General features: G+C 43.1%; 1 protein-coding gene across 1 annotated transcript in view; it reads left to right on the top strand.

Moving 5' to 3' along the window:
• LOC119480319 (NACHT, LRR and PYD domains-containing protein 12-like) overlaps positions 1 to 27,921 on the top strand; it is a 109,189-nt gene that overhangs the window by 27,658 nt on the left and 53,610 nt on the right. Inside the window, exon 8 of the mRNA XM_037756465.1 lies at positions 509 to 682. Coding sequence (XP_037612393.1) covers positions 509 to 682 — 174 coding nt within the window. The remainder of the gene's footprint in view (positions 1 to 508; positions 683 to 27,921) is intronic.

Raw genomic sequence — 27,921 nt, 5'->3', positions numbered from 1 at the left:
AAAGACTTGTGTTTCTTAAAGAAAGTGTAGAAAATGTCCACTGTTAGTTGTTAAAGTAAATTAATGTTTATCATTGTTGGTAAATGGTCACATCTGGATACAGAAGATCCTCTGAACTAATATTGGTTTTAAATTGATCAAGTTTAGTTAAAGAAGTAGAAATATTTCTCTGGTTTCTGATTGTTTCAACATGTTCCACAAATAATGTCTGATCATTGATATTGATCCTTAATCACACACACATAGATGAACACCGAGATCAGCAGCATGTTATTGATGTGTGTTGACATGAATAGGTGTATGAATGTTGTGTTGACATCTGAATGATGTCTGTAGAAGGCCGACATTATGATGATCCACAATAATACAATGACAAAGTCACTCTACTCATTTTAGGGAAAAGCTCATTGATTAGGACATAGTAATGTTGAGCTACACATTTAAAATCTGAACACATCTGATTAGATTGTAAAGTGATTTTCATCTTCATCATTTATTCTTTATTCAGATTGAGGAACTGCAGGTTGTCAAAGATCAGCTGTGATTATCTGGCCTCAGCTCTGAAGTCCAACCCCTCCCATCTGAGAGAGCTCGATCTGGGTGACAACAAGCTGAAGGATTCAGAAGTGAAGCAGCTGTCTGATCTTGTGGAGAGTCCACACTGTAGACTGGAGACTCTGAGGTCAGTAGAGGGTCGGAGTCGATCCATGCTGGTTCCAGCAGTATTGCACTAAAAACTCAACAGTCAATGTGTTACTCCCGTGGGTTATCCCTGCAGCTCCACTGTGTGGGCACCCCAACCAACCAGTAAAGCCTGGTTTATGTTTGCCCTAGTGAAGCCGGCACGAGGTGCGTTCGCCAGAAAATTACGTCATCACGGCTTTCGCGTGGCGGGCGAAAGGCTCAGCAAGTTGTCGTGGGGGTTTGTGGTGCACCTCTGAATTTTTGTAACTATGTCCGACTGCACGCGCTGCACCTTTTCATTTTAACATGGGGCATGGGGCTAGGCTAGTCTTTGAGGGAAGACTAGCCAAGCCGCTTCACCTGTACAGACACCTCTACAACTGTTCACTGAGAACACTAGCCGACCACCGGCTCCTGTCGGTAATTAGCCGCGAAGGCCGCAGCCTCCCCAGCTGAAGGGAAACTCTTCTTAGCTTCGCTTTCCAGCGTGATCTGCAGGCGAGCTGGAAACAGAAATGCCGGTCTGAGGCATAAGTTGTACAACTTAGCCATGACATCTCGGTACTTTGAACGCTGCTCCAGAACCTCCAGGGTGTAGTCTTTGAAAATCTGAACGGGTATCCCACGGTACTGCAGGTGGCCTCGCCTCTTACGTGCTTCGCGGACAATTAGGTCCTTGGTTTGGTAACGGTGAAGCCGAATAATTACAGGCCGAGGCCTCGACCCCGTCTGAGGCTTGGCTACAAGTGACCTGTGCGCACGCTCCAACTCAGGAGGAGATTGAAGAACCTGGTTGCCAAGCAATTCAACCAGGAGTTCTGAGAAGAAGTTTGTAGGTCGGGGCCACTCGATAGACTCCGGGAGACCAACAATGCGGACTATTTCTACGGCTCCAACCTTCCAGGTCTGCGGTCTTAGCAATGAGCTTGGCGTTGTTATCGGCTAGGGCCGTGCATCTCTTCTCTAGCGCTTGGATTCGCTGATCTTGAAGATCAGCAGTCGACTCCAGAGAGTCAATACTTTGACCGTGCTCGATTACCGCAGCCTGGGTGTTGTTTAGCTTCACCTCGAGGGCCGCGAAGACTGTTTTAAAATCAACGGAGATGCTAGCTCTGTGCTCCTCTAGCAGGCCAGCAATGTCCGCCAAGCATGAACTAACGCTACCACACATATTCGGAGCTTCGACATCGCCCTTCCTAGACTTTGCTGATTTTGACATTATGCCAGTACTGCAGGAGCTTAATACAGCAGATACTGATAAAAAATATGCAATTTAAATCTCAGGGGTTATGGAAAAGTACTGTTTTAAAGTACTGTTTTTTGAATAATTACTAGTTATTACCTTTAATGTAGGTACAGAACATGATTGTCAGCAGTCAGTTGTAGTCTTTGTGGTGCAGATATGATGATAAGCATTTAATTCTGATAGATTGATGCTAATTCAAAGAACTGACAATTATTCTAAACTTGTTCTATAACTTTTGGGACTGTGTTGATCTCTACAGGACCGACATAGATGAGTCCATCAGAGCTGACGGACACGGTCACGAATGTGAGTATTGAAACAATTTCCCCCATTCATCAAACTATTGTACATTCACATCTGAGCTTAAAATGAGCATGTCCTCATTGTACAACAAAACTGTTACTCAATTCCATTTTTGTTCCAGCCGTTAAGATCACGTCTATTTGAAGAATATTCATCAATATTTGATACCTTTTTACTGGTATCGGTATCGACTAGGGTGGAGTCAGGTAAAATGGGACACTTTTTAGTAAATGATTCATAAGACCATCAAATAAGCTATGCATGAGATCTAATGATATTTTTATAAATTGGCAAGGGGCTCGCAAATATTTATTTGTTAAAACAATTTGAAAAATTATAATTGTTTTGGAATTATGAGAGTTTCAAAATCAGCGTTTCAGTATCAGCAAATTCCCTCTTTGTTATGTTCTGGATTAAACAACAGCATGGACTCAAATGCAGCACACAACGAGACGTTTTAAAGTATGAACAAAAGAATATTTATTTTAACAAAAAAAGGTTCCAGGTTGATCCAGGAGCAGAGAGCAGGAGTGAACAGGCAGGTCTGGAAGCAGCCACAGCTGACAGGAGAACAGACCTGAGTACAGAGCAACAAAAACGAGGTTTTAGTCCAAACAAGTCCAAGAAAACACAAGAGCAACCGCAAAGACAAGAGTACAAAAATCTAGGAGCCTGATTTAGTGAATGTACCACTGTGGGTGACGGAACGATCTGGCGATGAGTTGTAGGAAGACCGGGGTAGATATACTGCTGGTGATTGTGGTGATTGATTTCAGCTGCTCCTGCATGCCCGCCCAGAGGAGGAGTAGGAGGAGGAGACAGAAGGCCACACCTCTCAACACACAGACAGACTAGACAAACAGGGAAACATAAACAGGAGACACAGGGGCAGGGAAACAAAGGAAACACGGAAACACTAAGCTGCCAATCAGATAACATGACAGTACCTCCCCCTTAACGAGAGCCTCCAGGCTATCTTCCAGGTTTCTCAGGATGAGCCTGATGAAACTCCTGAACCATAGCAGCATCCAGGATGCGGGAACGAGGTACCCAGGAGCGCTCCTGTGGGCCGTATCCCTCCCAGTCCACCAGATACTGAAACCCCCGGCCTCTGCGTCTAACATCCATCAGTCGCCTGACCATATACGCTGGCTGGTTGTCAATGATCCGGGCGGGAGGAGGGGGATTGGTTGGAGGGACCAGAGGGCTGGTGAGGACCGGTTTCAGCTGAGAGACATGGAACGAAGGATGAATCCTTAGGGATTTAGGCAGGATGAGTCTGACTGTGGAAGGGTTAATAATTCTCTCAATCTCAAATGGTCCGATGAAACGAGGAGCCAGTTTTCTGGAGTCAGTCTTCAACGGAATGTCTCTGGAGGACAACCAAACTCTCTGACCTGGGATGTAGACAGGAGCCGGGGTCCTGTGACGATCCGCGATCCTCTTGTTTCTCTCCGCCGTACGAAGTAACGCAGCCATAGTGTCCTTCCAGACCTTGCGGCAGCGTCGAAGGTGGTGCTGCACAGATGGCACAGCCAACTCCTCCTCTTGTGCTGGAAACAGTGGAGGCTGGTACCCTAATGAGGCTTCAAAAGGAGAAACACCAGTGGCAGCAGAAGAGAGAGAATTATGCGCATATTCAATCCAACATAACTGTGAACTCCAAGAAGATGGATTAATAGCAGCAACACAACGTATGGCGGATTCCAAATCCTGATTAGCCCTCTCTGACTGTCCATTCGTCTGAGGGTGGAAACCAGAAGACAGACTGACAGTGGCTCCAAGGGCTTGACAAAAAGACTTCCAGACCTGAGAAATGAACTGAGGACCACGGTCTGAGACGATGTCCACAGGAATACCATGCAGACGAAAAACATGGTTAGTCAAGAGGTCAGCTGTCTCATGTGCTGACGGCAGCTTGGGAAGGCCAATGAAATGAACGGCCTTGGAGAACCGATCAACAATGGTAAGTATCACTGTCTTACCATTAGAAGGAGGAAGACCAGTAACAAAATCCAAGGCGATGTGGGACCAAGGGCGGCCAGGTATGGGTAATGGGCGGAGCAATCCCACAGGCGGCCGATGAGATGTTTTTCCCCGGGCACAGACTGTGCAGGCGAGGACGTATTCCTTGACGTCCTTCTCCATTGTGGCCCACCAGAAGTGTCGTCTGAGGAGTGACAAAGTCCTACTCATCCCAGGATGGCAAGCGAACCGGGAAACGTGTCCCCACTGCAGGACCTGGGAGCGAACTGACACAGGAACAAACAATCGATTAGCGGGGCCAGTACCTGGATCCGGTTCTTCACGTTGAGCCTCCCGAACCGCTGACTCAACCTCCCAGGTTAACGTCCCCACCACCAAGGCTGCCGGCAGAATAGTGTCTGAAACACTTGGTGACTCCTCTGATGAAAACTGCCGGGATAATGCGTCAGGCTTGATGTTCTTGGAACCAGGACGGTAAGTAATGGTGAAGTCGAATCGACCAAAGAATAAAGCCCACCGAGCCTGGCGGGAATTCAGTCGTTTGGCTGACTGAATGTAAGCAAGATTCTTGTGATCAGTCCATACAATAAACGGGATCTCCGAACTCTCCAACCAGTGTCTCCATTCCTCCAGGGCCAACTTCACTGCTAACAGCTCACGATTTCCCACGTCGTAGTTGCTCTCAGCTGGAGAGAGGCGTCGAGAGAAAAAAGCACAGGGACGTAATTTCTTATCTGGTCCGGAGCGTTGGGAGAGAACAGCCCCCACACCAATGTCCGAGGCATCAACCTCCACAACAAACTGAAGAGAAGAGTCAGGTTGCACCAGGATAGGTGCGGACGTAAAGCGGTCCTTTAATAAGGCAAACGCCTGGTCCGCCTCAGGAGTCCAGCGAAAAGGAACAGCGAGGGATGTGAGCTTGGTCAGTGGTGCAGCAATTCTGCTGTAATCACGGATGAACCGACGGTAGAAGTTGGCGAATCCAAGGAAGCGTTGTAAGAGCTTTCTGGAGGATGGTTCCAGCCACTCTGCCACCGCCTTGATCTTGTCCGGATCCGTCTTCACCTGCCCACTCTCAATGATGTAACCAAGGAATCCAACAGAGCTTACGTGAAACTCGCACTTCTCAGCCTTCACAAACAACTTGTTCTCTAGTAGCCTCTGGAGCACTTGGCGCACATGAAGCTGATGTTCTGCGAGATCAGAAGAAAAAATCAAAATGTCATCCAGGTAGACAAACACAAACCGGTCCAAAAAATCTCTCAAAACATCATTAACCAGTGCTTGAAACACTGCAGGAGCGTTAGTCAGTCCAAAAGGCATCACTAAGTACTCGAAGTGACCCAGTGGTGTGTTGAATGCTGTCTTCCATTCATCTCCTTCCCGAATCCGTACCAGATGGTACGCGTTTCGCAGATCCAGCTTGCTGAAGACAGTAGCTCCCTGTAGTGGTTCAAAAGCAGAACTGATTAATGGCAGAGGGTACTTGTTCTTTACCGTGATATTGTTTAACCCTCGAAAATCAATACATGGGCGGAGAGTCTTGTCTTTCTTGCTAACAAAAAAAAATCCTGCCCCTAGAGGCGAAGAGGAAGGTCTGATGAGGCCTGCAGCCAGAGAGTCATTAATGTAGGTCTCCATAGCACCTCTCTCAGGACGTGACAGGTTGTACAGGCGGCTTGAAGGCAGAGTGGTACCAGGTAGCAGCTCAATAGCACAATCATACGGACGATGAGGTGGCAAGGATAACGCTCTCTCCTTACTGAAAACCTCCCCGACATCATGATATTCAGGGGGCACAGTAGACAGGTCAGGAGGAACACAGGGCGGAGGAGCAACACTAATATCTACTGGTGGTAATGCAGACTGCAGGCACGAGGAATGACAAAAACTACTCCAACCCATAATCTTACTAGTTGACCAGTCGATCTGGGGGTTGTGTAGCTTTAACCACGGGTGTCCGAGAACAAGAGGAGTCGTAGGGGCAGAGAAAACAAAAAACTGTATTAGCTCACGGTGGTTTCCAGACAGAATTAGAGACAGAGGTTCAGTGCGGTGAGTGACTAACGCTAAAGACTTGCCGTCTAAAGCACAGACTCTGACAGGAGTCTCAAGGGGTTCAATGCTGATATCAGCTTGAGAGACTAACTCAGCATCTAGAAAACTCTTCTCTGCACCGGAGTCAATCAATGCTAACAGGGGCAAGGACATGTTACTCATACACAGTTTAGCAGGTATTTGAGTACGAGGTCTAGTGTTGGTGGGGACATCAGTTTTACTCACCAGTATCCCCACAGCTACTGGTGAGCCCGCTCTTTTGGGCGGAGAGGACATGCAGCAAGGAAATGTCCGACTTGACCACAGTAGATGCATTCACCCGCTCGGATCCGTCTCTGACGTTCAGCGGGAGTGAGCTTAGCCCGACCCATCTGCATGGGTTCATCAGAGTGAGCAGAGGAGCTGGAACCGGAGCCGAGAGTCTCTGACAGGCCGGAGGCAACTCTCGCGAGAGTAGGGGTAGCGGCAAAAGAGTTCACGGGAGTGTGGGATTTGTAGTTCTTCTCCCGGCGTCTCTCCCGCATACGGTTGTCCAGTCTTATAGACAGATCAATAAGAGCATCAAGAGAGTTAGTATCATCACGGACAGCAAGTTCATCCTTTAACTGCTCACACAAACCGTGTAGAAAAACTCCTTTTAATGCCTCGTCATTCCATCCAGCTTCTGCAGCCAGAATCCGGAAGTCCACAGAATAATCCGCCACACTTCTTTGACTCTGTCGTATGTTAAGCAAACGTTTAGCAGCGTCTCCAATACATACAGGGTGATCAAAAACTTTCTTCATTTCATTCATGAAACAATCATAGGGCAAAAAATGTATCCCTCCTCTTCCCAACATTGCTTCAGCCCAGTCCAGTGCTCTACCTCTTAATAGTCCCGTAACATACGCTACCTTGGCCTGGTCTGTGGTGAAGGTGACTGGTTGTCGGGAAAAAACCAGCGAACATTGGAGCTGGAATCCTTTGCATCTCCCCAAATCACCGGCATATGGTTCAGGTGGAGGAACAGGTGATTCTCTGAGTGGCTGAGGCGGAGAAGGAGGAGGCAGAGCGGGGGATGGGGCTAATTTGCCTGAAATTGTCTCCAAACATTTTCCCATCTGAGACATTTGACTACCTAAGGCTTGTTGGGTCTCTAATAACCCCTGAAGTAATTGGTGATGTTGTCCTAACAAAATATCATGGCTGGAAACAGCCTCCTGAAAAACATTTGTGTCTGCTGAGTCCATTGTTATGGCCAGATCGTTCTGTTATGTTCTGGATTAAACAACAGCATGGACTCAAATGCAGCACACAACGAGACGTTTTAAAGTATGAACAAAAGAATATTTATTTTAACAAAAAAAGGTTCCAGGTTGATCCAGGAGCAGAGAGCAGGAGTGAACAGGCAGGTCTGGAAGCAGCCACAGCTGACAGGAGAACAGACCTGAGTACAGAGCAACAAAAACGAGGTTTTAGTCCAAACAAGTCCAAGAAAACACAAGAGCAACCGCAAAGACAAGAGTACAAAAATCTAGGAGCCTGATTTAGTGAATGTACCACTGTGGGTGACGGAACGATCTGGCGATGAGTTGTAGGAAGACCGGGGTAGATATACTGCTGGTGATTGTGGTGATTGATTTCAGCTGCTCCTGCATGCCCGCCCAGAGGAGGAGTAGGAGGAGGAGACAGAAGGCCACACCTCTCAACACACAGACAGACTAGACAAACAGGGAAACATAAACAGGAGACACAGGGGCAGGGAAACAAAGGAAACACGGAAACACTAAGCTGCCAATCAGATAACATGACACTCTTGAGCTACGACACAATGTTCAGGTAAAATGGGCCAGCTGTTCATGTAAAATGAGCCAGCTGTTAAGGTAAAATGGGCAAGCTGTTCATGTAAAAATGGGCCTAATTTAGCTGACATGGTTAAGCTAAAATGGGCTGGTACCTGAAACTACTTTTTTTTTATTTCAACTTTTTATTTGAAAGAACCTGTCAAAACATTGCTCATAACATTTTGCTTTGTTTGTAAGCTAAGTTATAATTGCTTTATCATCCTTATTAGTGATGAGTGACATTATGTCATTCATCACTTACCATACAATTTCTCTGACATGCTTCATGTAACACTATGCCCTGCCCATATTAGCAACCTCAGACCAATAAAAACTATTGTTATATGTTAACTAGTGTTGTAGCAACAATGTAAGACCAGTTACTGTGATTGGTTGTTTCCCTTTTAGAATGATGAATACAGACTACCGCCGACTGCTGGTGTGGAGAGTTATCTCCTCTCACCAGGAGCATAACGTACGTGCTAACTGACTGTCGGCTGTAGTCTTTGCGGTGTGTTCGAGTGCGACTTGTCGGCCAAAACAAAGGCGACATGAGGCGACGCAACAGGCGGCCTTCATCACCGCTAGTTCTCTGATGTCGGGTCAGTGTGTCCCCAGCTTAAGGAAACAAGTTCTTCATCTATGTAAATAGAACTTGCGGTATACCGACTGATTAATAGAGGGCTCCTTCATGAAACCATCCATCCATTACCTGTGACGGCTTATCCTTAGAGGGCCGCGGCAGGGTTGGACCCCATCCCAGCTGTTATTTGCGGGGAACACCTGGACAGGTTGCCAGTCAATCACAGGACTGACACACACAGACACACACACACAGACAGACAGCCATGCACACTCACATTCACACCTACAGGCAATTTAGAGTCGTCATTTAACCTAACCTCCAGTACATGTCTCTGAACTGAGGGAGGAAGCCGGAGAAAACCCACGCCAACACGGGGAGAACATGCACTCACCACAGAGAAGAATTATGAAACCCAAAAATATTAAATATGAATGTCTCCCTTTTGGTTTCTGATTTTGAACACAGAACAACTGATTTACAGAGCAGACATGTTGCTGTACAAAAACATGACGTTTCATTTCAGTTGAATTGCTCTTTAAAGCTGATTGTTGGTTTTTAAACAAAAGTCTTTTCCCTGGTTATCTCCCAGATCCAAGAATGGAAATTCCTCAGAGGAATTTCCCAGCAGAGGACAGCGTCCGAGCAGAGGACAGCGTCCCAGCAGGGGGCAGCGTCCCACCAGAAGACAACGTCGCAGCAAAGGACAACGCCCCAGCAGAGGGCAGCGTCCCACCACAGGACTCTGCAGAGAGGCTGTTTTCGCGTCGATTGCAGTTAGTAGAGAGGTTGTCTGATCCTAATGTGGACACGCTTCTGGATATACTCCTTCAAGCTCACGTTATAAACGATGGTGAAATGCAGTACATCAGTACAAAAGACAAGGCAGATAAAAAACGAAAACTGCTCGACATGGTACGATTTAAGGGAAAAAAAGCCAGCTCAGTTCTGATCGATGCTCTGCGTAAGATGGATCAATTCCTTTCCGAAGATCTGAATTTAAGCTGAAGCAAAAGAAAGAAACTGTGGAGTGTGATGATGGATGTCTATAAAAGCTGGCTGTTTTAGAGACTTATATTACTTGTTGTTATCTTTAAATGAGAAATTCCATCGTTGAAGCTTGTGTGGACTTTCACTCTGAAGGTGATTCACTGAAGTTTGGGGAAAAAAGTGAATTATTTTTCAAGCTCTTGTGGTTTGGTTTCAAGATTTTATAATCATTTACTTGGGATAACTACCAATGTGTTGTCGTGATGAAGACCTGCGTTAGAGAGCTTGTGACCTACGGTTGTCGACCAGAGTGGACTACAATATGGTCTAATGTCTATCGCCTACTGATTTATTTCAAGGTTATCCATAGGGCCTATGCTGTGCCTTACTGACGTTGTAAAATGTGTCTAGTTATTTTGCATATCTGTACTTTTAGTTCTGTTAATGCTCTAGGGACATTTCTATATGTTTTGGGATTTTCAAAAAGGGTCCCTTGACCTCTGACCTCCAGATATGGGAATGTAAATGGGTTGTATGGGTACCCACGAGTCTCCCCTTTACATACATGCCCACTTTATGATAATCACATGCAGTTTGGGGCAAGTCATAGTCAAGTCAGCACACTGACACACTGACAGCTGTTGTTGCCTGTTGGGCTACAGTTTGCCATGTTATGATCTGAGCATATTGTTTTATGCTAAATGCAGTACCTGTGAGGGTTTCTGGACAATATCTGTCATTGTTTTGTGTTGTTAATTGATTTACAATAATAAATATATACATACATTCACATAAAGCAGCATATTTGTCCACTTTCATGTTGATAAGAGTATTAAATACTTGACAAATCTCCCTTTAAGTTACATTTTGAACAGATACAACATGTGTGATTAATTTGCGATTAATCGTGATAATCATGGACAATCATGCAATTAATTGCAATTCAATATTATATTCGATTGCCCTAATTTTTAGATAATAAACTACTTTGGTAATTTTATTTTACAAGACTGTAATTTAGTATTCAATGGAAGTTAGTTCAATATTGTACTTTTAACTTCACTACATTTATTTGACAATATTATATACCATTTTCTTTACGGATTTAGATTATTAATATACAATTAACTAATAATTATGATGTATTATCATAGATTAAGCTACCCAGCAGTATAGTTGAAATGAGCTCGACCTTTACCAGCTGTAACATTAGTGATGCTTACACATCAATGCATCTAATTCATTCATTATAATCCAGTGATATATTATATATTATTCTGAATTGGGACATTCTGCATAATGTGTACTTACTTTTGGTACTTGAAGTATATTAATAATAAGTATGTTATTAAGTATACTGAAGTAAAATGTTGAATGCAGGGGTTTTACTTGTAACCAGTATTTTTACACTGTGGTATTAGTACTTTTACTGAAGTAAAAGATCTGCGTACTTTCTTCCACTGCTGGTTGGCAGTAATGCAACTTTTTGGATGCCAACCACCATTTAAAACCAAAGAAGAAGAAGAAAATACTGAATAGCTGCTTCATTCCTCAATTATGTAAAAGGAACACCCACAATGACATATTTACATTTTAAAAGGAGCCATTCCTTCAACGTGTGCTGTCGTGTAATGTCTTGTTCTTTACTATACATCGTACATATTGCTTTTATTTTGTATATACTGCGTAGTTTATTTTGAAAGGAAGTAGTCGGATATAATAAACGTCACAACCAAAACCAATCAGGTCAAACCGCCAAGGTGGTGGAGGTGAGGAAGAGATGTGAGGATAGAGGAAACAAGGAAATATGAGGCTTGTTGGAGATGAACTGCGCCTCACCTGGAAAGTAGATAAGATGAGGCGGCAGTAGCGGGGGGTTGGGGGGTCGACAAAAAGCTGTGATCAAGGGTAAATCCCAATTCTCTTAATTGCATCCACGTTTCCCTCACTTACGTCTTTTCCTTGCGTCTTAGTCCATCCCACCAGGGAAGCATGGAGAGACGCAAGGAAACCATGCGAGGAGAGAGGAAACCAAGGCCTATTGAAGGAGGCTGGGACACGGGTCTTGGAACGGGGTTCAACTTACTATGCATGTGTTGTACCCCAAAGATATGACGCGTTGATGACGCATGACCCAGCCTCCTTCAATAGGCCTTGGAGGAAACAAGGAAATATAAAGCCTTTCCCATTTCTGAATTTATACTGCTCGATTCCTCTCCTCGACTCCTCTCCTCGCAACTTAGTCCCGCCCACGGGAGATGCGAGCGGAGGAGGCGAGTAAGACACACGAGGAGAGAGGAAGAGAGGAAATATGTTTTTAGAGACATGAGACATCCTTTCCTCTGAAGTATCACGTGAAGCGTCACGTGAAGCGTCACGTGAAGCATGGTCCGTTTCTGATGACAGCAGCAGCTGATCACAGCTGGAGCAGCTGTCAGTCGGCTTTTAAAGCTGTTTATGTCTGAACTGATCTAATACTAATAAAGACACACAGTGTCATGTTCTGGCTGTGCCAGAGCAATGACCTTTTTTCCTTTTGTTATAAGTTAAGATTGTCTCTGGTTAATGTGATTTTGTGTTGGGTTTGGTTTCTTTTATATTATCTCATTCCAGTGTTTCCTGTTTTATTTTGTAATTCACTCCTCCTGTGTCTTGTCTGATTTTACTTCCTACCTTTGTTTGTTTTCCCGCCTTTGTTGATTGTCTGCCCCGCCCTGATTTGTTTCACCTGTGTTTAATCACCATCTTGTATTTAAGCCTGTGTGTTCCCCTCTGTCTTTGTCGGTTCGGTTGTCTCTCCAGCCCCGTCTTCCTTGTCCTCCGTTTTACTTGTTACCTCCTGTCCTGATCCTGGTGTTCCTCGTGTTTCCCTGGTTGGTGATTTTTGGTTTTGTTCTCAGTTTGGTTTTTTGTTGTTTGCTGGATTTGTTCTTTTGTACTTTGTTCCCCACCCTGCCTTTTTGTTGTTTGGATTATTCAGATGGATATATTAAAGCTCGCTTTTATTTTAAATTACCTTTCTGCCTGTAACTCTGCGTTTGGGTTCCCCAGTAAATTCACACACCACATGACACACAGTTATTCTCAGTGGCAGAGTAGCAGTGTTTTCTCTCTGTAGCCTGTTACCTGTTTAACAAACACCTGCACATGAATAACAGCTGCAGTCTGTATTTCTACTGTGGACTGAGTCCTGCTTAGAGGACCAGGAACCATCTCTACTGGAACAATGCCTTTATATTACTGTATATTATATAATCTCCGCAAGCCTGTTGCAAGTGAAGGTTGATTGCACCAGGTGCACTGCCTCCTGCCAGTCTTCTTCATTGTATTCATTACCCAGGTCACCCTCCCATTTTCGTGACAATTGGGTCGTGTCGTATTTATCATGAGAGTAAAGTACAGAATAGAAAAGCGATAATCCGTGATTTAAACCCTTCTGCTCACGGATAAACTCATGAATCCCTTTGTCACGCCATGAGTGAAATAAAGAAAGCCTCAAGCCCGGTAGAAATTCCTGATTATTACAGGTTGGAGAAAGCATGGATTTGACACCTCATCTATCCATGTATTCAGAGATCTCCCGCCACACTTTAATAGAGTTGATAATCAGTGGGTTATTCTTAATGTTCATTTTAATTTCTTCAGGTCTACATGTCACCAAGCTCCACAGGGACTCAGGAGAGCAAGCCCAAGAGTCTACACAAGTTTCGAGCCTAAGATATGAGTGTAACCAAGTCCAAAGAGTACGAATGTGACAGGCCCAGTTGTAAAAGAGCATGTTGGGTACCGCTAAACCACCTTTTTCTTTAGGCTACTGCAGAGAACTTAACCTTTGTCTCGGTCTTTTACCATGCCAGATACATTTTGAAAAGGATCTCTTTGTTAACTTTTTTGGAGATGCTCAGTGGCAACATTTGTAGAGGGTATAGAAGTCGAGGGAGTACATTCATCTTTATCAGACTAACACGACCAATAAGTGAAAGCAGAAGATCATGCCACCGAATCAGATCTTGTTTCACTGTAGTAAGTACAGGGGCAAAGTTAAGTTTCCATAAGTCGTGGGTATCTGGCGATATTTTTAGACCTAGGTACGTGAAACCAGCAGTGGACCACTTGAAAGGGACATTTTTTTCTCTTCCTGATTTTAACAGCTGCCGTAACTACGACAACCACAGACTCATTCGGCTGAAAGTCGCCAGTTAACAGGGTCGCCTGATAAACCGTAACACCGGTAAATATGCTATTTTTTAGCTCTGTCACGTTAGCTCAGTATTTACATTCTGCATAAACTCTGTAAACCGTAAACATACACTCTGTTTTACGTCTGTCTTTACAGGTCCATCTGTGAGAAATGACCGACAGAATCATCCCAGAGGAGGAGAAAACTTTAGCTGTGAAAAATAGAAGATGTGAAACAGTAGTCAGTTCATTATTTCTGGTAAAAGACACCTGATAAACGTATGAAAGTATTCAGAGTAATGGTATATTATTTACTGTAGAAGCTGTCTCTGTGTTACCATGACTACAAACCGGATAACGTTACACTCACTGTAGCTGAAATAGACTTTATCCTGTCTCTGTCAACATAACTGAAGGTTGAATTACTGATCTTATGTAAAAACTGCTCAGTAACCACAGTATCAGCAGGTACTGGGAGGACTTATAGGGTAGTGTGTCCATGTTTCAGAGTAACGGTTTTACTTGTCAGACAGTTATTGCCATATTTATGCTGTGAAATGTTTGTCAAAGCTGCAGGTTAATTGTTCACGTTCAAAATGCTGTGTATAATAAATATTGTCCTCTGTCTACTCAAATAAAGTTTGACTGTGAAACAGAAATGTGTTGTGTTGCTTACAGTCACTATTTACTACCTGTACCTGCATGACATTAATTAAATTAATTGTTCATATCACCTGTTTAAACAGTGTAATTACATAAAGCTTTTGTGAAAGAACATGTTATATTTATCTAACAACACAAGATCATTAATAGTAAATTTTAAAATGACAAAAACCCTCCTTAAAAATACACATCTTTATTCACAATAATAACACTGAATTATAAATTGGGTACACATAATTCCAAAAGTAGCAAAGCCATGACTTGTATGTAAACTGTCCTGATCATGTCCTCCTTCAGCGTAAAGGGTTTCTTGTAGAGTGAAGTTGTGTCAGCTACTAATAGAGTTCTCAGGTCACAGTGGTCATCCTGGTCTCCATGGATACAGAGACTGAGGAGAGTCTGGTGGGTTCAGGGCCGAGCATCAGGTCACTCAGATGACCTGTAAAACATGACAGATTCAGTGTTAGAATATACTGTCATGTAATAATATCAAGGTGTATAACAGTAACATCATCTTCTAACGTGTAGTTATGGCAACAGCTACAAACAGTGTAAAATGATAAATAATCTTTATCAAGTATGGAGGAAGAAATGGATTACACAGAACTTTTGACTTGGAGTGTAACTTGTGTTGTCTGTATCAAAAGCTAGACCTAGCAGCTTAGACTTTAGTAAACTTTTACGTATTATTTAGCCAGAAGCTGCCAGTATTCACGTTGTAATGTCTTTTAATCGCTCTACGAGGTCGGGACTTAACGTTAAGGAGAAGATGTTAATTGCTCCTCTGATCAACAGCTGTCTGCTCTGAGCTCACAGCATCTCTCTCTCTCTCTCCCTGCTCGCTCGCCCACTCACTAACTCCAGTAATCAAATCTACACACACTCATCATAGCTGTAACGCAGACAGACACACCAGTCACCAAACAGTCTGCTAAATAAACAGAAACTAAAACAACTTAAACATGACAAACTTCCAGCTTCCAGGATTGAAGGTGGGTCCCAGACAGCCGGTACTGATCCATCCTGAGCTTCAGTTTGAAGTGAATCCTGTAGCCTACTGACCCGTGTGTTTTACTGTTGCTGTGAGGACATTTCAGTCAAAATTCACCTAAAACCCCTAAAAGATAAAGTGAATCCACTGGGTCTTCACGTCCTCAGATGATGGGAGTACATGAAGACTTTTCTGCTGGTTCTTGCAGACTAACAGAAGTAGGAGCATGCTTTGCTTGTCTGTGATTATAGCAGGCAAATTCAACAGCAACTCTGTGCGCGGGGTCACCTGGCTGGAGCTTCTTCTACGTTCCACCAGGAAACCCTTATATGGCCTGAAAAATATCACTGACGTCACCGGTTTAACTAAGTGCTTTTTAGAATCCCCGAGAGGTCAAGGAGGAAATGAGGATCAGTCCACAACTGGATAGCTTTTCAGAAGCAACTTATTTCTCTTTTACAACACCCGTCACACATGTTGCCTCCACTTTGGTATTCCCCAAATGGACTTAAATTCACCAGCCTTTATACTCCCCTCAACATACCATTTCCCATATATAATACCACACACAAATATACAAAAATATACACATCTATGTACATAAAACCATTTCCCAAATATAAAGCCTCTTAATAAATATATACACCCACCTAAATATCTTCATTAAATATCAATAAATATTACCCTTGAATAAATACATATAAAACAGTCCCGCCGAACTCCCCTCTACCCACTTCCCACTGGTACTATTAATAGGGCGCGAGTCCCCGGGGTTCTCTTTCACCCGCACACCTTGGGAAACGGAAACAGGCAGAGGTAAGTTTGGCATGTTATTGACTGTTTTAATGTTAATATACGTGAAGCTATCATCTTTCATCTACATTACCTGTACACTTACACTACTGGGGTATAATTAGAAGTGTATTTTAATATCTATTTTGGTGTTTTCCAGGAGAACGAGGAGGAGGAAGTGCCCCGCGTTCCCGCTGCAAAACACCTGTACACCAGACTCACCCCACTGACATATATCAACAATAAATTCATTAATTCATTAATACCTCCGTGTGTTCATTTAACCACATGTATCATTAAGTGTATTCAAGTCGGGAGCTTCTTGGTGCTGTGGTGGTGAGGGCTAGATAGGTGGGGCAGTGTTTGGAGATGGAGGGGTGCTTGCCGCTGCAGTTGGCACATTTACGGTCTGTTCTGTCCTTGTTGCATTGTTTGCGGTGGTGGTTTCCTGAACATCTGAGACGTGTGACATCAAAGTCGATGTCAAGCGAAGGGTAGCTGCGCATCGGCAGAGTGTTACAGCCACAGGTGGGGGGCCCAGGAATGCCGGAGCTGACGTTACACGAGGAATGAGTGGCTGCCATCATTGGAGAAACCACACTTTCTGGCATCCTGCCGGCAAATGAGGGCGATTCTGATATGTGTGTTACTCCTGGTAAGTACATAAAATACAGCATGACTCAAACCTTGCTGCTGAATTCACACGCCACGTGAAACATCACATCTGTTAGTCACATGTTACATTCCACTTTAAGAAGCAGGCTGGAGACATCGAGTTACAGAGAGTAATGTCCTTTATTGTCATAGATCATGTGGAAACTGGGGATTGCAGCTTCAGGAGCGCATCTCCATCCGCCAACCTGAGCCAGACAGAGTCCGGAGGAGGAGAGGGAAGCCATGGATCTGAGGCCAGCGTCTGCACAGCAGCTGACTGTGCGCTCCCAGAGGCGCACGGATCTGCTGGCCTCGACTGCTGAAGGGTGTCAGTCTGGCCGCGTCCTCACCAACGCTGTGCTTGAGTCACAGAGAGAAATTGTAAATACAATGAAGGATATATGCAAGGAATTAAAAACAATGAATGACGTTCTTGGTGAGATAAGCCACACATTAAAAGACCTTGTTAAAAAATAAATGTTTGTCTCAACTTACCTCGTTGCTTCACATTCTGTGTATCACATCTAAACAGCGCTGTATAGCTGCTGCATTTGGCTCATTAGGTGGGCCAGGGTCCGGTTCATCCATCTGTAGCTCCTGGGGCACAGGCACACCACGGTGGTTTGCCACATTGTGCAGCACGCTACATGCTTGCACAATGCGACAGACCTTCTGTGGTGTGTATAGCAGGACACCGCCAGTGCTATCCAAGCAGCGCCAACGGCCTTTCAGCTGCCCTATGGTCCATTCAATAAGTGACCGTGCCGGAGCATGGACTTCATTGTATCACGGCTCTTGCGCTGTCTGGGGGTTGGTGAGCGGGGTGAGGAGCCAAGTTTTGAGCGGGTAACCACAGTCACCTAAAGTCATAATAACCACATGCTCAAATGATACTGCAAACTCACTATCATGAATGTTATTAATGCTATGTCCTGTAATATGAGATGTATTTAGTGAATAATCCTTGTAGATTACCATTTCTATGAGAGAATTGTCATAATCTCATGTCATATACACATTTGAAGGTATCCCTGTGCCATTTTACGCACGGCCCTAAAGTAGTTTAAATCAGTTAAGAATCAAGTTTATATTTAAGAGCAACAAGCAGTATACATTACCTAGTACCTACCTACCATCCTGCACAGCCCCTGCTTGAAGTCTGTTCCCAACACTACTACTCCGCAGGATGAATGAATCATGAGTTGAACCAGGCCACCGTGCCACAACATTTGTGAGACACATTTGCGAATCACAAATAACTTGCACGTTTAGGGAGTGAAAATGCTTCCCGTTAACATAAGCAAATTCATTCTCTGATGGTGCCCTTGTAGCAATGTGAGTGCAGTCGATCGCTCCGATTACATTTGGAAATCGGCTCATCGCAGCAAATTGCACTTTAATGTTTGCCTGTTCAGCCAAAGTGGAGGGAAATCTTATGTATCTTGGCGACATGCGGATGAGGCCGTCCCATACGGCTGGCATGCCTGGCATGGCAGCTCAGCGATGACTGGGAGATACCCGACCGATTACACAGCTCCCTTTGAAAAGCTCCTGTTGCAAGGAACCCGAGTGTGGTGAGGATTTTGATCAGCACTGGCAAGGCGTGATTTCTCGCAGTCTCCCTCTCCAAAGCTGGACCCAGTTCAGCACAGAGCTGTAAAATGATCGCTCTTGGCAATCTGAATCGGCTCATAAGCCACTCCTCATCTTGGGCCAACAGGTCAGTGTGATCCCTAAAAACACGCTCCCTCCAAACTCTGCCATTGGCAATGTCCTCCAGCAGTGCCAAAGCAGCCATTGTTTAGAAAGTATGCGCCACCATGTTTACGCAGCCTTTTATAGGCTACATCTAATTGTCTACATCTTGTCAACTTCATAACGCATCACACGTGACTTATTCCTCTTCTTCCCAGGGGAGATGGGTCTGTGCGCCTCGCTTAGAGTGCGTCATGGATGTCTGTGCGCCTCGCTTCCCGTGCGTCATGGATGTCTGTGCGCCTTGGCAAGTGTGCAGTCCCTGTCGTGTTTTAACATCTCCGTGTAACAGAAACAGAGACAACTTTCCAGTTGACTTGCAATTTTGGTTTTGGCACAGTGGTTAAGGCATGTCATCTCTGGGAAATTAATTTAAATGTGTTTTTGTTGTGCCATTCTGATGTTAAACATTATGCTCAAACAAGTGAAGAAATATGTGTTTTTTTTAATCTCACTTCATAAACAAAGCTCAGTAAGTTCAGTGGAAAAAATATTTTTACACATTAGGCGAGTTTCAGTACATTGTAGTTTGACGCTGCCAAATGACAGAGTCTGCAGGACAGCCCACACATTTTCACGTCACGTTGATTTTTATACATCCCGGCGTGAGCGTGAAACACAGCGTACGCAACATTTTAGTACGTGCGCACCGTTTAAACATGAGGCCCCTGGTGTTTCCTTTGGTGCTTTGGTGTCTTGTGGTTTGTGACTGGTAGTTTGTGGTGCAGTAGCTCCCCCTGGTGGTGTGATGGGCTGTAGTGAATCCAGTTCCTTGAGGGTTTCTTTGATGAAGCTGTCTTCTGAGGGTGATCGGTTTTGGATGGTTTTGGATTTGTTGGCAAGCTGCTCGCGGCGGTACAGGCGTGGGTCTTTGGGGGGTTTTGCAGGTAAAGGTTGGGGCGGTCTGGGTTTCTGCTGGTTGTCTTGTTCCCGTGATGGTTTGGTCCTGTTAGGGTCTTTTTGTTGGTGTTTTTTGGTTTTGGGGGGATGGAGGGGTTTTTGTGATGGGTGTAGACTTTTTCCTTCTATTGAGAGTTTATTTTTTTGATTTTTCTGGTGCAAATAATGAGGTCCAAATGTTCGGTTGCCATGGTTACTGGGTGATGTATGAGTGTTTAGTGTGTGTGTATGTGTATGTATGTGTGTGTGTGTGTGTGTGTGTGTGTGAAAATATATAAATGAATAATTAAATAAATAAATGTATAAATATATAAAATAAAAAGTAGAACAGAAGGTTGCGACAGTGTTTAAATGGGGCTAATGTGCCAGAGTGCAGTGTTGTGGAGATGGACAAGGAAACAGCATTAAAACAGTTGGCTAGGCTGCAGTACTGGACTGAATACATAAAATAAAACAAGAGTAGCAGTAGTAGTAGTGGCAGTTAAAAAATAAATACATTAAAAAAAAAGACTTAGAAGGGGGAAATAAAATACTGGCTTCTGATGTGAAACAAGTGATTGTTGGTGATTGTTGGGGTGGGATGTGCTTGGTGAACTGACTAGTGGTGTCGAGTGAGGGGTGAACGTGATGCGGAAGTGAGAATCCGTGTCTGGAGAATGATTTAGTGATGTGTAGTGATGGGAACTCCGGCTCTTTTTAGTGAGCCAGATCATTTGACTCAGCTTACCAAGAAGAGCCGGCTCTTAAGGCTCCCAACCGGCTCTTAGTTTTACCACTTCTGCCTTTTATAGTTCAGCCAAATTTAACGCTGTTTTGACCTTTGATTAGTATGTGTGCACATATATCACTTAAATTATTCAATATAGAAAATCGTCCTATCATTCTGCCTTGAATTAATTAAAGAAAAGAAAAAAAACATCTCTCGGATGGGAGCCGGCTCTTATCGTTAATTTAAAAGAGCCGGCTCTTTGAACCGGTTCGTTCGCAACGAGAACAGGTAAGTGTCAGAAGACAGGAGGAGGAGTTAAAGGAGCGAGGGCCGAGAGGAGGAGTTAAAGGAGTGAGGGATGGGAGGAAGAGGAGGAGTTAAAGGAGTGAGGGATGGGAGGAGGAGGAGGAGTTAAAGGAGCGAGGGATGGGAGGAGGAGGAGGAGATAAAGGACCAAGGGATGGGAGGAGGAGGAGGAGTTAAAGGAGCGAGGGATGGGAGGAGGCGTTAAAGGAGCGAGGGCTGGGAGGAGGAGGAGTTAAAGGAGCGAGGGATGGGAGTAGGAGTTAAAGGAGCGAGGGATGGGAGGAGGAGGAGGAGTTAAAGGACCAAGGGATGGGAGGAGGAGGAGGAGTTAAAGGAGCGAGGGATGGGAGTAGGAGTTAAAGGAGCGAGGGATGGGAGGAGGAGGAGGAGTTAAAGGACCGAGCACGGGGAGGAGGAGGAGGATGAGGAGGAGGAGTTAAAGGAGCGAGGGATGGGAGGAGGAGGAGGAGATAAGGGAGCAAGGGATGGGAGAAGGAGGAGGAGTTAAAGGAAACACTAATGCTCCTGCTCTATGGGCCGATGGATGAGGAAGATCACCAGATGATCCGGGTTCTTCATCACTTGGCAGTCAATCCATGTTGTCTTCATGCTCCACTGAGACGCTCTCAGAGGAATGAACGGGAGCCTCCGACGCTGGATTCAGTTCTCTTTATACATCTGTGATTAAAACCAATACCAGCTATTTTTCATATTATAGAAGATAAATATTTGCTTATAACAAACAGAAAAAATTAGATCAAATCTGAATTCAGTCGAGGCTTCACTTCAGTTTCTCAGCTGACTACATACAGATTACGTCTGGATTTTGGTGTAAAGTCAGCACCTTCATATTTTATATAATGTTTGATGTAAAATAAACAAACAGAACTGATTAACATGCGTACTCTAGATTTTATATTCAGTTTCATGTGTGACTCTGCTAGTTTTCATTTTACATGAATGAACACAGACACATAAAGTCCCCCGTGGAGCTTCTTCCCCTCAGAAATCCGTGTTGAAGCTGTCGTTCTCACCGCCGTTCATGTTCTGTTGTTCCTGCTGGAGCTGCTTTCTGCCAGCAGATGTCACCGTTCCCTCTGTTTTACCATAAAGGAGGTTTATCTGAATGGATGCAGTGAACACTGAACTGATGGTGTGAATGCTTTCTTTCTGACTGACTTGGTTTTGTAAAGGTTAAGTGTCATCATAATGTAGTTAAACTTGATTTAAAATGATGGAACTGGATTTGAAATTAAACTCGGCACACAAGTTGCACAAACGTCCACTTGGACTCAGAATGAACTGATTAATTCAATTCAATTCAATTCAATTTATTTTTGTATAGCGTCAAATCACAACAGAAGATATCTCAAGACGTTTTATATATAGAGCAGGTCTATGACCGTACACCATAGTTTAGAGACCCAACAGGATCCAGCAGGCGCGCTGTGGCCAGGAAAAACTCCCCGATTACTGGGAAGAAACCTGGAGCAGAATGAAAGTGACCGTTAACATTTAGATTAGATTACAGTTTGGTGGTCAAAGGTCACTCTGACTTGACAGAACACATTTTTGGCCATAACTCAAGAATTCAGCTGCTAATTATGACAATTTCACACAGATGTTTATTGTGATAAAATGATGAAGTGATGTCATGTTGGACAGACGTGGATGTAAACTGTAACTTGACTGGTTGGGGGAAGCAGACAACCGTGAGGTGGTAATTCTAGTTTCTTTTCTTTTCGAAGAGAAAACACGTTTATTTATTCATCTGTGATTAAGTATTTTGAGTTATCTAATTTTAAAATAAGTTAGCTGACTTTGCGATATTAACAAAGAAACGTAGCCAATGTTAATGTTAACGGTCACTTTCATTTTTTAAAACTTCCAACATGTTTCTGTGGTTTTCTGTCCACATTATAAGATGAACTAATATCTGTTACTGCACTGGACATTGAACGCATCATTGTAGTAAAGATGAGACTGCAGGTATTTTGTCATATTAGTATTCAACAACTGTGTTTGACAGAATCTCTTTAAAATCTCACACAATAAATACAAGTTGACAGTGTTCCTCAGCAGGGAGAGAAAACTGCATGTTCACATGTTATATAAGTGCAGGAGTATATTCTAGTATACGTTACAGTCCCAGTAGCTACAGTTTGTGCCTCTCATGTCTGAACTTTAAACTCAAGCCACAGAGCCAAGTAGACTATTTTCTGATAAAGTCCTTCACCAGCAACACTTAGAGCTGTTTTAAAGACTCCACAAAGACTCTTCTGAACATCTGTTGCAAAATAAAAACAGATTTTAATCACTTTACCAAGTTGTGATTGTATTTCTAAATCCAGGTTGCTGGAAACGGCACGTCCTTGCTCTTTTTTTTGTAAACACAAGCAAAACGTTCGCACCTTTTGTATGATATTGGAAGTGTAGCGCCTCTGGTACTCAGCCGATGGGAATAATGAATACGCCAACATCTGCCTAGGTTCGATGAGCAGTTGCCTTAAATAACTCAGGAGAGTTATTATAGATTGAACAGTTGACAATTTTATTGCACCACAACAATAAAACAACATTCAAAATGCTTCACACAGATGTCAAAGTATGAAATGAAATGTAAAAATAAATAAAAGAGAGCTCTTTCAAAGTACAAATAAAATAGAAAATTCCCCCAAAATCAGTGTCCTTTAAGATGAAATCCTCTTCCTCTAATTAAGATGATCCAAAGAGTGAAATTTCTGCCTCGGTGTGGGTGTAATGTGAATACACCGCCACACTATTTCAAGTTCCAGTATTTTAGTTCCTACTACCCAACTAGTAGTAAAAGTGTGTTCATGTTCTTATTTGTTATCAAAATGAATTGAGCAGTCAGATGTCCTCTGTGGCAGGTCCTACGGTTGGCCACACCGTTTCCACGACCGTCCACAGTCTCACTGGACTTGGCTCGCCATCACTGAATCCTCCAGATTCTATTGTCGTTTAATAGAACCAAAAGAAAAACCAACCTAAACAAATAGTGCAGGATAGTAAGTAATCTTGCTCATTCAGTTCTTATCTACTTTCACAGTATCTCATCATGTATAACCAATAACTAAGGATATACTTCAAAACAATCCAATGGATTACCATACAATTTAATTGTGTGTTTAATAATAAACTTGTACACCTCTCTTATCATGGCTCATGAGCCGGGTCATGACACTCATAAACACATCAAGTTAAAAAGCATGCGCACACACACACACACACTAACACACACACACACACACACACACTCAGATGAACTCACCTGACTTCCTGTAAATGAAGAGGGGAGGAGCAATACTTAGCAAGTGATCCAGGTACATGAACAGAAAAGGAAGCCTGACTCTTAATTTAATGATTCCATTTTGAGTCGACGGAGCAGAAGGAGGAAAACCAAAGACTGAAGCAGGGTGAGTGTTAATCCAACATTTTATTATTTCACTGTTAAACTCTCAGTTTTGTCCCTGTGGACTGTAGAGGAGAGAAATGTTAGAATGAACTCAACAGTTTGATTCATTTGTGAACACAAAGTCATGACTGGCTGAATAATCCTCATTAAACCTGCTGTAAGCCAAGAAAACAAGCAGAGATTTAAAGAAAAGTGACCAGGTGGAGTGCTGGGTGGTTTTATTATACTAGGTGTGTGTGTGTGTGTGTGTGTGTGTGTGTGTGTGTGTGTGTGTGTGTGTGTGTGTGTGTGTGTGCGTGTGTGTATGCGTGTGTGTGTGTGTGTGTGTGTGTGTGTGTGTGCGTGTGTGTGTGTGATAGAGAGAGAGGTTGTGTTTAACTTCCTGTTCTCTCAGTCTTGTCTGTGACTCTTGAACAAACTTGTTTTCTTTAAATGTTCACAGTCAGTGTTCTGTTTTTATCTCTCAGGATGACTTCAGATCAGAAGATGAGTGATTGTGTGGAGGAAGAGGAGGACAGAGCAGAGTCTCTAGTCTCTGGCTGTCTGTCTATGAAGAGTGGCGGGTCCAAACATGATCCTCAAGTCTTCAGTAATGAACCTGGACCCTCAGAGTCAAAGTAAGAGACTGTTTTTACTGTAAGCTGACCTGGTGGACGATGATGCATTGAGGATGAAGACTAAATGTTCTGCTAAAAGATTTATATTCCTCAACATGCAACTTCATGTTGTACTAATTGAGCAAGAAGAAGGGCCATCTCTGGCTACCATCTATGTCTGGATTATGAAAAAGAGTTGCAACTCAGGAAAATGGCTTAAATAATTTTTTATTATGCAACAGACAATATTTTTTTTCTTTCAGATGTTGAGATGAATCTTAGTCATATAAGTCTGAAAAAAGAAAAAAGAAAAAGCACATTAGTTTTTTACCAAATTGATTTAAACATAAAAATGAGATAACATTTGACCAAAACTCATTTTAATTCAACCTGTTCAAGCCAAAAGAGATTCTCATGAACACACCGTGTTAAAAAGCTTATCTGTGTGATACACACGCCCTCATAGATAAACTCAAAGGTCAAAGATTTCCTGTAAATGAATAACAGAGCAGAAGGATGAAGACTGTAGACTGAGGCAGGGTTGTAGCGGGGCAGCGAACCTGAAATATTTCTAACAATTGTGCATTTTGCGATAGAAGCAACAGATTTGGCACAGATGTAGGTTTATATGTTATGAAAAGATGTAGACATCGGGGCACAAAAACCTTTGCCCCCGGGGGCCGTGGCTCCCATTTTTGAAAATGGCCGCCACATAGGCGCTTAATATTCCAAAATGTTGCAGAATATTTTTCATTAGCAGTAAAATTGACAGAGATATTGCTGGACAAAGGTCTGGGTCACCGGTAACTTCTAATCACAGCTAAAGCGATGCTGAACTTTGGTAGAACTTTGGGTTGCTAACTAGCCGTGATATATGACCAACTAGAGGAGATAATCACTGATTGCTCCCGTGAGCGGGTTATGGTTTGTTATGCTTTTTTTCCTCTCTCTATTTACTCCCTTGCTAGTGAAACAGGTTGCTTTCACTCATGACCCGTTCTGTTGAGTTAAAACAAACTCAGGTCTGTTTGCCCGGTTAGTACAGTTTGTTTGGGCTGGTGTGAAAGCTCATTCAAACTCTGGTGAAAACCAAACAACCAAACTCTGGTCCACCTTAAACGTTTGGTCTCGATCCGCCTCCAAGCGAACTCTGGGAGCGTTTCGTTTCTGGTGTGAAAGCAAGCGAACCAACCACCAGCAGATATGTAATTTAAGCATGATTTAAAAAACTAAACTACTAATAAATCCATCTGCTGATGGTGAAATCTGTTCAGGAAGTGATCTTATTGATCTGTATTTAAACATTCAGGGGAACCAGCCTACGTTTACCCTGACAATGCTACATTATGTTTCATACCGTCTGCCTGAATATACCTGTATTCACCCTCTGTCTGAAACGCTCCTTTTATCCACTACAAAAAATTTGCTTAAAATCCCGGCGCTCTTCCCGGGGGCTTGTTTTAGCAATATCTAAAGATATTCCTCTACACTTCAGTAATAAACCTGCACCCTCAGACACAAAGTAAGAGAGCTGCTATATTCCAATTTCTACACAAATGTATTTGCCAACTAAAATTTAACAGACTTTGTCCAATAAACTCTTTCTCTTAGTATCTGTGACAGCTGTCAGTCACCTAGAAAAGATGTAATCTAATCTAAGGAAACGGCTACAAGCTTTTAAACCTCCTTATTGTCGACAGCAGCAGTAGTTTGTGTGTTTAGAGCGACCTTAATGACCTAAAAAAGAGATTCATGTGATATGAATAACATCATCTTGGTGTTTGCAGAGTTCAGTACAGACAGAGAGCAGAGTCTCCAGTACCCAGCTGTCTGTCTATGAAGAGTGACCAGTCCATGGGTTATCCTCCAGGCTTCAGTAATGAACCTGGACCCTCAGAGTCAAAGTAAGAGCTGCTACTAACTCATTTGCATCACTCATTTTTTCAGCTATCTCCACCAATGTTTTCTGTTTATATGTTTTTACTGAAGTTTATTTGCTAACTAAAATTTAACAAACTTCTTGTGACTCTTCATTTGTGCCATCTTCCTCTTAGTATCTGTGACAGCTGTCAGTCACCTAGAAAAGATGTAATGTGATCAAATAGGACGGCTACAAACTTTTTAACCTCCTAATTATTGACGGTAGTAGCAGTTTGTGGATTTAGAGCTAATTAGATGGCTTTGTCATCAGAGAATTTATCAAGGATTCATGTGATATGAGTTCAATCATCTTGGTGTTTGCAGAGTTCAGTTCAGACAGAGAGCAGAGTCTCCAGTACCCAGCTGTCTGTCTATGAAGAGTGATCAGTCCATGGGTTATCCTCCAGGCTTCAGTAATGAACCTGGACCCTCAGAGTCAAAGTAAGAGACTGTTTTTACTGTAAGCTGACCTGGTGGACGATGATGCATTGAGGATGAAGACAAAACGTTCTGCTAAAAGATTTATATTCCTCAACATGCAGCTTCATGTTGTACTAATTGAGCAAGAAGAAATGTCATCTCTGGCTACATCTATGTCTGGATTATGAAAAAGAGTTGCAACTCAGGAAAATGACTTAAATTACATTTTATTATGCAACAGACAATAGTTTTTTCTTCCAGATGTTGAGAAGAATCTTAGTCATATAAGTCTGAAAACAAACAAACAGAAAAAGCACATTAGTTTTTAACCACACTGATTTAAACATAAAAATTAGATAACATTTGACCAAAACACATTTTAATTCAACCTGTTCAAGACAAAAGAGATTCTCATGAACACACCGTATTAAACAGCTGATATGTGTGATACACACGCCCTCATAGATAAACTCAAAGGTCAAAGATTTCCTGTAAATGAATAATAGAGCAGAAGGATGAAGACTGTAGACTGAGACAGGGTGAGTGTTAATCCAACATTTTATTACTTTACTGCCAAAGTGTCTGAGTCCGTTTTCTCCCTGTGGACTGTAGAGGAGAGAAATAAGCCGCTGCCACCTTGTGGTTTCCTGGCGTGCCCTCGCAATATGCGCTTCCATGAGCAAGTTGCAGTTCTTTTTTTCCCATCATGTTATAGCCTCCAGAATAATATCAATGTTTTAGTGGCCAAAGAGAGATAATTATGTCCTTTACTGATTCACAGTCACTTTTGGTAGTTTAGTTTGAGTTAGTTAGGTTTGAACTGAGGTTAAAAGTGGTCTAAATATTGAGGTAGAACAGCAGTCTAAGACACACGGCATGTAACATTGGTGTTCCTTGTTAGAATAGAATAATATATGTTTTAAAAAT

This window comes from Sebastes umbrosus, chromosome 21, assembly GCF_015220745.1.
Source record: "Sebastes umbrosus isolate fSebUmb1 chromosome 21, fSebUmb1.pri, whole genome shotgun sequence".
NCBI lineage: Eukaryota > Metazoa > Chordata > Actinopteri > Perciformes > Sebastidae > Sebastes > Sebastes umbrosus.
Note: the sequence above shows the minus strand (reverse complement) of the source record. Positions and strands in the feature narration are given on the sequence as shown.